The sequence below is a fragment of the Nicrophorus vespilloides genome, unplaced genomic scaffold (assembly GCF_001412225.1).
Source record: "Nicrophorus vespilloides isolate i.1.1-1 unplaced genomic scaffold, Nicve_v1.0, whole genome shotgun sequence".
Lineage (NCBI taxonomy): Eukaryota > Metazoa > Arthropoda > Insecta > Coleoptera > Silphidae > Nicrophorus > Nicrophorus vespilloides.
Window position 1 is genome coordinate 1 of NW_017100051.1, and position 7,389 is coordinate 7,389.

The window sequence follows — 7,389 nt, forward strand, 5'->3', positions numbered from 1 at the left end:
TTTGATCATTCGACGATAGAGGGCGCTTATATCTAATCTGGAAAACATTGGTTATTGCTGTTTATTTAGATTCAATCGGTAAAGCTATGATAGCTATNGATTTNAGGTTTATAGATGGCTTATTTATGGAAAAAATTAAGATGTTAATCGAATTTGCAAAGACAGTCGAATTGGCGTTTATTGCATATGAAATTTTGTTGTGCCGAAAAAAAAGTTGATGAAAATTTCAAAATGGATGCGACGCGTCATTTCGAAATGTGTAATTGTAAATCGAATTTGCGGCACAAATTAATAATAATACAGAACGGGGAATTACGGCAATCAGTAGATGAGGTTAAATATTGTGTTAATGCACTAACCTTTGTTAATTGCGGCGGCGGATGAATGGATAATGTTGAATTTTCTTGGGAGACGCAGGTCGACGATGCGATTCGCGGTCCACGCACAACAAACGACTGCGTGCATTTCCATGGTGATCCGATCGGGAGATGCGTCTCGGCCAATCAGCGCCACGCATTTTTAACTGCAGGTGTTCAACAATCTGCAACAAAAAAAACAGAATTCTAGAAAAACAAAACCCACTGCACAAACAAAGAGATAAAACTTGCAGCTGTGAATAAATTATAAACGTATTCTGATAAGAAATAGAAATTACATTAGATTTATAAATCAAAAAAACAGAATTCTCGGAAAACAAAAAGAGATAAAATTTGCAGCTGCGAATAAATTATAAACGTATTCCGATAAGAAATAGAAATTACATTAGATTTATAAATCATAATGCATTTTATTATTAACATTTTTAAATAATTTTGTGTAATTTCATAGGAAGCCATGAGAAAACAATATAATACGAAATATTATTATTAAATTGCCATCTTTCTGGTCTCGAACACGCCATTTTCGTATAGGTTTATTTAAATTTAATTACTCACGGTTAATTGGTATCGATCGAATTGGATTGAGTTTTCTGCTGATGAAATTCTCAAAGTACATGACGATTCACTACATTTCTCATGATTTACACAACTTTATGAACATTCAAAACGCTAACGCATCTCGGCGCAATGAAAATCAAACTTTGACCCCCCTTCCAAGCCAACGCAAGGACTCATACCAACCGATTCGATTCAAAATGTAATCCAATTTTAATACATATTTATCAAGATTTTGTTGTTATTAAGTTTAACGCAAGTGCGTGCGAAGAATTGGCAATAACAAAAAACAAAGCGTCATTTCGAATTGCGTCTCATTTTACAAACGAATTTACGACTTAATTAATTATAAATTTCGCAAAGTTTATTTACTCACGATTAAATGCGATCGTATTGGATCGAGTTCTCTGGTCCATACACGAAGATTCACTACATCTCTCTAGATATACACAACTTTATGAACATTCAAAACAATCGAACGGTTGACTGAACTTGCTCACGCCGGCGTAGTAAGAAATACCAACCGATTCAAATGAAATACTCGATTTGACATCAGACGTTAAAATTCATAATTGCAGATTGTACACTAATTGAAATTACAATAATTATTTCATATTTAGTAAACGCTTAATAAAAAAATATCATTTTATAATTATTGCAGTGATAATAAAATGCATTGTAAAATTTGTGATTTACTTTTTTTACTGTAAGCGCGTGCATATTGGGTGGCCTACATTAATAACTGTATATAAAATATAGATGATTTATTAATGATCGATTTTCCTAATATTTCAAATTGATAAAATGAAGTAATTATAATTCGATATTCGTTTCATCAACTTGTTAAATAGTAAGGAAAAGATATTGTTTATTTATATAATACCGAAATTGCTTTCAACTTAATATTAGTGAAATTAAATTCCACAAAGTATTGCTTAATATATTTACAAAAAAAGGTCGTGAGGTAAAATAGTAAGGAGCAGTAAAAAAAAGAAAATGTATTTAGTTGATTCACGTAACTCTGACTATGGGTCAATTTCTCCCAAGAAGACTTGCTTATCGCTAGATCCGGACGCGATGATCGGTTCGTTGGGATGGAATACTACGTCATTAACGCTTCCGTTATGACCGGGTAGTTTGTACAGGATCCTCCTGGACGTCGTGTCCCAAACGTAAACGAATCTATCTGCAGAGCCTGCACTCACTTTCGTTCCATCGGACGACCAACTGCATCGTAGCAGATTCTTCTCGAAGTTATGCTGATGACCTGCAAATAAAATCAGAACAAAGTCATCAAACTTACATCCTTTCAAAACGTTGAATTTTGTAGAGAAGCACACCGACCTGCGAACACTTTCACGCAGCGCTCCTGCGGTGCGTAGGGTCGCACATCCCAAATCCTTAAACTGTTGTCCATCCCATTCGAGAGGAGATACGAACCGTCGGGGCTCAACGTTAAACCCGTGATTGTATCCGTGTGACCTCTCATTGTGTATAGAAGCTCGTTCTTCCTCACATCCCACACTTTGATATCATTGTCAATACCACCGCTAAACACCTGCTCCGCTGTATCATTGAAAGCAACTGAAGTCACCTGAAACAACATACAAAATAAACATTTTTCCAATACATAATTTCCAAACACTATACCTGATATGAATTATCAATGGATGAAATGAAATTTTTCTTCCTCGTATCCCACAACTTCACTGTGGCATCATCGCTTCCCGAAACGATCGTCTGCGGTCCTCTCCTCGCCACATTGAGGCAGTTCACAAATGTCGTGTGCCCTTTGTACTTTTTCATCCTCTGCCCTGTGCATATATCCCAAAGCCCCAAAGTGCTGTCCGTACTCGCCGTGTAAATATTAGCCCCGTCAGTCGAGAATTTCAACTGAAGGACTGCACCTGTATGTCCACTCATCATCGACACATTCTCACATTCTCCATACACCGACCACATAACTGCAACATAACATTTAGAGTATTGTCATTTAAAAAAACTCACAAATTAAATACTCACAAATTCTGCGGTCAAAACCTGAGGAAGCCAAGTACTGTCCCTCGGGATGAAAGTCCATCGTGAATATATCACCCTCGTGTCCCTCGAGCAGCATGATTGGGGCGAACAAATTGGATGTTCGCGTAATTTGCTGTAATAAAAATAACAAATGAATTCAATCGAACAAATGAAATCAATCAAAAAAATTGAGGTTATGTTCACTCACGGTTTGCAATTGTTTATTTTTATTGCTGGAAACGGCGATTTCTGTGCGGGATTTCTTCTGGACCGGCACCAGGGCCGATTCCTCTGCCTTCCTCTTGCTCTCCACGACCATCTCGCACCGTTTTCACTTTGATTATGGGTAAAAATATTCAGTACGGATTTATACTAATTGCACAGACACACAAACATTTGTTTATATGGCGGCCATTTACATTTACGTGTAAGTTGGGTTGCCCGCATCGGATGTTCGTTGTGTTTTTGTTGTTTTTGCCAGGCAAGGTTGATTTTTTTCGATGGCGGAGAGTTTTTAATCGTTCGACGATGACTTGCAAGTTTTCGGATGGAAAAGGTCGACGCTGTGGCGCACTTTCCTGTAGATAGTGGAAACGTACATGGAGAAAATGCCGCACGAGAGTAGAAAGGATGCACGGAAAAATCTGGTACGTTTATTTTAACCTTATTTATCATCATCATTATTATTGTCTGTGAGTTTGTTTTAGGCTCCGTTATCGCCCAGTCCCATACTCGATATATCCGATGACGAGTTGGTGACGATCTCCGTGAGAGATCTGAACAGACAGCTGAAGCTGAGGGGGCTCACGAGGGACGATATCGTTCGCATGAAGCAGCGTCGCAGGACGTTGAAGAATCGCGGTTACGCAGCCTCCTGCCGGATCAAGAGGATAGAGCAGAAGGACGAGCTGGAGACGGAGAAGACGCAGGAGTGGCGTGACATGGAGATGATGCGAGACGACAACAATCGCGTCAGGGAGGAAGTCAACTTGCTTCGGGCGAGATACGAGGCGCTGAAGAAGTTCGCTCTGGCCCACGAAATTGCCGTTCCGCATGAACTGGAAACACTGTAGTGCAGATAAACGACTCAATTGGACTCAATACGTTTTTTTATATCAACACTTTTATTAACTCCGAGACGACCTTAACGTTAACGCTGTTGCCGAGCAGATTGAACATTTGCTTTTTGGTGGTGGACGCTGGAAACGCAAAAGTCTCCGGGAAGGCCATCAGCCTGCACACTTCACGCGGTGTAAAGAACCGCATCTTCAAACTCAACAAGTCTTTCGATTCTGCATTGTAAACTTCAGCGGTTTCCGCCTCACTCTTTGGACAATAAACTGAACCAGTTCCTTCTATATACCTCCCATAAGCCTTGGTGAAGCAGCATGATCTTGTGGAATGTCCATAGCAGATATCCAATATGTTGCCTCGTTTATTCAGCACTTTCTCACTCAATCGATACTCCTCAACAACATCTCCATTCTCCAACACATCCACAATCTCAAATGGTTTGGGAAAACTTTCGTATTTAAATAATTCCATCTAAAAATAAATAAATTAAATCAATTTGTTGTTTAATTTTTTAAATTTACCATAGGTCCACAAGTGAATTTATCGGGGCACCTTGAGGCCAAACAGTAATACCTGTGCCTCGTATTGGGGATACCGAACTGCGTGGGTGACAACATGAACTCCTGGTAATTGAATCCAGCTGCCTGCAATGCTTCAATCAGTCGTTCTCTCATCTCCGAGCACTCAAACCCCTTGACATTCTCAATAAGGATACTCTTAACTTTAAGCTCGGGTAAGATTTGCAGGATGTGCGTGAAAGAACACGTCCTCGCATCGTCGACATCTTTCTGCAATCCGTTCCTAGTGAACGGTTGGCATGGTGGAGACATCAGGATTGTGTCCACTTCGAGACTGTTTATGAACTTCGGTGTTAGGCTCTGAATGTTTCTGTTCAGGAGATTCGTTTCAGGGAAATTGTATCCGTACACATGATTTGCCACTGTGTTTATATCGACTGAGGCAATCACTTCTCCGGGCAATTTACTGGCTGCAAAATAAGATGTTTTAATAATAATAACCTTAAATGTGTGCGAAGCAAATTGATTTCACCTTGCAACGCCAAATGCATTCCACCGATTCCGCTGTACAATTCCAATACTTTCATTATGATCACCAATGACTTCCAATTCTACAATGAATGAAATGTTGTAATTCACACAAACACACACACTGTTTACACAATTTTAAATGTGCGGAGAGAAACATTGAAGTTGGCCACGAAACGTGCGTTATTTAAAATTGAAAACATAGAATAAAATACAATTTCATAATTTTATTTCATAAAAGGATAATAATATATTTATTTCTATTTGGAATTCGAGAAAGGTAACGTTTTTGAAACGTTTAGAAATTGAGATTGTTGTAATTATTGGAAGGTGGCTTGTGTGATTAATACTCTGGTAGTCCAGGTAACGGGAATTTCTCGCTGAAGCTTTGCACTTCGGCCTTGAGTGCGGCAACGTTCGCTTTAACTGTTTCATCCTCGTGGACGATCTTCTTGAAGTCGACGAGTTTGGCGGCCTTAATGTCCTTGGCCAGTTTCAGACCTCTGTCGATGAAGTCGACCACCTGGTCGATGTCCTTCTCGAGGAAGCCGCGAGTCGTCAACGCCGGAGTGCCCAGTCTGAAACCGGATGGGTTCATGGCACTCTTGTCTCCGGGCACGGTGTTCTTGTTGCAGGCGATGTTGATCTCCTCGAGGATGTACTCGGCCCTGGAGCCGGGCAGACCGAAGTCGCGCAGATCGACGAGCAACATGTGGACGTCGGTGCCGCCGGTGGAGATGTTGTATCCCTTCGATTGAAGACCGGCGGCGAGACGACGGGAATTCGCAACGACCTGCTTCTGGTACTCGACGAATTCCGGAGTCTTGGCCTGCTTGAAAGCCGTCGCCATGGCAGCGATCGTGTTGTTATGGGGACCGCCTTGGAGACCGGGGAACACCGCTTGGTTGATGCGCGACTCCAGATCGTACATGACCTTATCGCCCTTGGCGTTCACGGATCTGAGACCCTTCCTGAAGAAGATGACGCCGGCCCTGGGACCGCGCAAGCTCTTGTGCGTTGTCGTGCTGACGACGTCGCTGTACTCGAACGGAGATGGAGTGACGCCGGCGGCGACGAGACCGGAGATGTGCGCCATGTCGGAGAAGAGGTAAGCGCCGACGTTGTCCGCGATCTCGCGGAACTTCTTGTAGTCGAGGGCGCGAGAGTAACAGCTGACTCCGGCGACGATGACTTTGGGCTTGAAGAGGACGGCGGACTTGGCGAGCGCCTCGTAATCGATCAGACCGGACTTGGGGTCCACCTTGTAGGGCATCGACTCGAAGAAGATGGAAGTCGCTGAGATCCTCTTCGTCGGCGTCATGAAGCCGTGGGTGAGATGACCACCGTCCGGAAGGTCCAAACCCATGATGCGACCGTGCGGTTCGATCAGACCGGTGTAGACGGCGAAATTGGCCGGAGATCCGGAGTACGGTTGCACGTTGACACCCCACATCTCCGGATCCAGATTGTACGCCTCCAAAGCCCTCTTCTGCGCCAAAATCTCCACCTGGTCAATGAATTCGTTTCCACCATAGTACCTTTGAAAAACAAAAAAATCTAATTAGAATCACCAAAACCAGTATCATCATCATCATTACCTCTGTCCAGGCAAACCCTCAGAATACTTGTTGTGGAGGCAAGAGCTCAAGCATTGAAGCACCGGCAGAGAGGTAAAATTCTCTGAAGCGATCAACTCCAAACTTCCCTGCTGTCTCTTCTTCTCATTCTTCATCATGTCGTAGAGCTCTGGATCAGAGTCCCAGACATTCCTGTCCAACAGTTCCTTGGCGTATCCATTCATCCTGGCGATTGGGGCGGTGAACGCTTTGCGACCCTGCACAATCCAATCAAACGAATACAATTGGTCGCATCACAAGAAAGTCATTCAATTTGCTTAAGATACCTTAACTAAACAACGAAATAAAGTTGTACTGCGTATTAAGCCGGGCATTTTAGGTTAAAGCGAAGAAAAAAGAACTTACTCAGCAGCAGCAACAACAAGGGCATGCAACCTGCACGAAAGAGAGCGAAACACGAAGTGCATACTTTTCATTTAATTAGCCAATAATGGTATGTGCGTGTGTGCAACAACAGATAGACGCGCTTCATTAATTGACCGCAAACAGAGAAGAAAAGCGTTTTCGATAAGATAACAGAGTGAGAGCGTTCATGACGATGAAGTGGGCTGAAGAGAGGAAGAGATCAATAATTAAAACACTTACTGATGCTTACGAAAACGTGCTCTATTTTCTATGGCAACCGTTGCTATTGCTACCGTTGCTTTATCGTACCGGTTTTTAAAGCTTGTTTTTTTT

The 7,389-nt window shown here is 42.1% G+C and overlaps 4 protein-coding genes across 9 annotated transcripts in view; 1 reads left to right on the plus strand and 3 right to left on the minus strand.

Moving 5' to 3' along the window:
• Window positions 1-1,920: 1,920 nt before the first annotated feature.
• Window positions 1,921-3,360, minus strand: LOC108566735 (U5 small nuclear ribonucleoprotein 40 kDa protein). The gene is made up of 5 exons (XM_017926755.1): window positions 3,163-3,360; window positions 2,958-3,087; window positions 2,586-2,899; window positions 2,280-2,529; window positions 1,921-2,202 (listed from the first exon to the last, which is right to left on the minus strand). The coding sequence occupies exons 1-5, from the start codon at window positions 3,271-3,273 to the stop codon at window positions 1,961-1,963; spliced, it is 1,047 nt and encodes a 348-aa protein (XP_017782244.1). The 5' UTR covers window positions 3,274-3,360; the 3' UTR covers window positions 1,921-1,960.
• Window positions 3,361-3,428: 68 nt separating this feature from the next.
• LOC108566737 (transcription factor MafK) lies at window positions 3,429-4,433 on the plus strand. The gene is made up of 2 exons (XM_017926757.1): window positions 3,429-3,601; window positions 3,662-4,433. Exons 1-2 carry the CDS (start codon window positions 3,554-3,556, stop codon window positions 4,025-4,027), a joined length of 414 nt encoding a protein of 137 aa, XP_017782246.1. The 5' UTR covers window positions 3,429-3,553; the 3' UTR covers window positions 4,028-4,433.
• On the minus strand, window positions 4,065-5,219 carry LOC108566736 (tRNA (cytosine(38)-C(5))-methyltransferase). The gene is made up of 3 exons (XM_017926756.1): window positions 5,079-5,219; window positions 4,550-5,016; window positions 4,065-4,499 (listed from the first exon to the last, which is right to left on the minus strand). Exons 1-3 carry the CDS (start codon window positions 5,131-5,133, stop codon window positions 4,065-4,067), a joined length of 957 nt encoding a protein of 318 aa, XP_017782245.1. The 5' UTR covers window positions 5,134-5,219.
• A 62-nt stretch (window positions 5,220-5,281) lies between these two features.
• The window catches only part of LOC108566733 (serine hydroxymethyltransferase, cytosolic), a 2,442-nt gene continuing 334 nt past the window's right edge, over window positions 5,282-7,389 (minus strand). For 2 of the 6 annotated variants that reach the window (XM_017926750.1, XM_017926754.1), the window contains exons 2-3: window positions 6,673-6,908; window positions 5,282-6,612 (exon numbers count right to left, since the gene is read on the minus strand). In XM_017926750.1, the coding sequence (XP_017782239.1) occupies window positions 5,418-6,612; window positions 6,673-6,908 (1,431 nt within the window). In that variant the 3' untranslated portion in view covers window positions 5,282-5,417. Of the gene's footprint in view, window positions 6,613-6,672; window positions 6,909-6,977; window positions 7,261-7,296; window positions 7,384-7,389 lie in introns of those variants that run through there. The other 4 variants (XM_017926751.1, XM_017926753.1, XM_017926752.1 and 1 more) reach the window with 4 other exon arrangements.

Bases quoted from the DNA above. Each gene is read 5' to 3' on its own strand.
- LOC108566735 (XM_017926755.1), bottom strand. From the start codon at position 3,273: ATGGTCGTGGAGAGCAAGAGGAAGGCAGAGGAATCGGCCCTGGTGCCG. The intron at 2,900-2,957 runs GTGAGTATTTAA...GTTATGTTGCAG, and splicing joins AGGTTTTGACCGCAGAATTT to TTATGTGGTCGGTGTATGGA. The intron at 2,530-2,585 runs GTATAGTGTTTG...ATGTTGTTTCAG, and splicing joins CCATTGATAATTCATATCAG to GTGACTTCAGTTGCTTTCAA.
- LOC108566737 (XM_017926757.1), top strand. From the start codon at position 3,554: ATGGAGAAAATGCCGCACGAGAGTAGAAAGGATGCACGGAAAAATCTG. The intron at 3,602-3,661 runs GTACGTTTATTT...AGTTTGTTTTAG, and splicing joins AGGATGCACGGAAAAATCTG to GCTCCGTTATCGCCCAGTCC.
- LOC108566736 (XM_017926756.1), bottom strand. From the start codon at position 5,133: ATGAAAGTATTGGAATTGTACAGCGGAATCGGTGGAATGCATTTGGCG. The intron at 5,017-5,078 runs GTGAAATCAATT...CTTATTTTGCAG, and splicing joins AATGCATTTGGCGTTGCAAG to CCAGTAAATTGCCCGGAGAA. The intron at 4,500-4,549 runs GTAAATTTAAAA...ATTTATTTTTAG, and splicing joins AATTCACTTGTGGACCTATG to ATGGAATTATTTAAATACGA.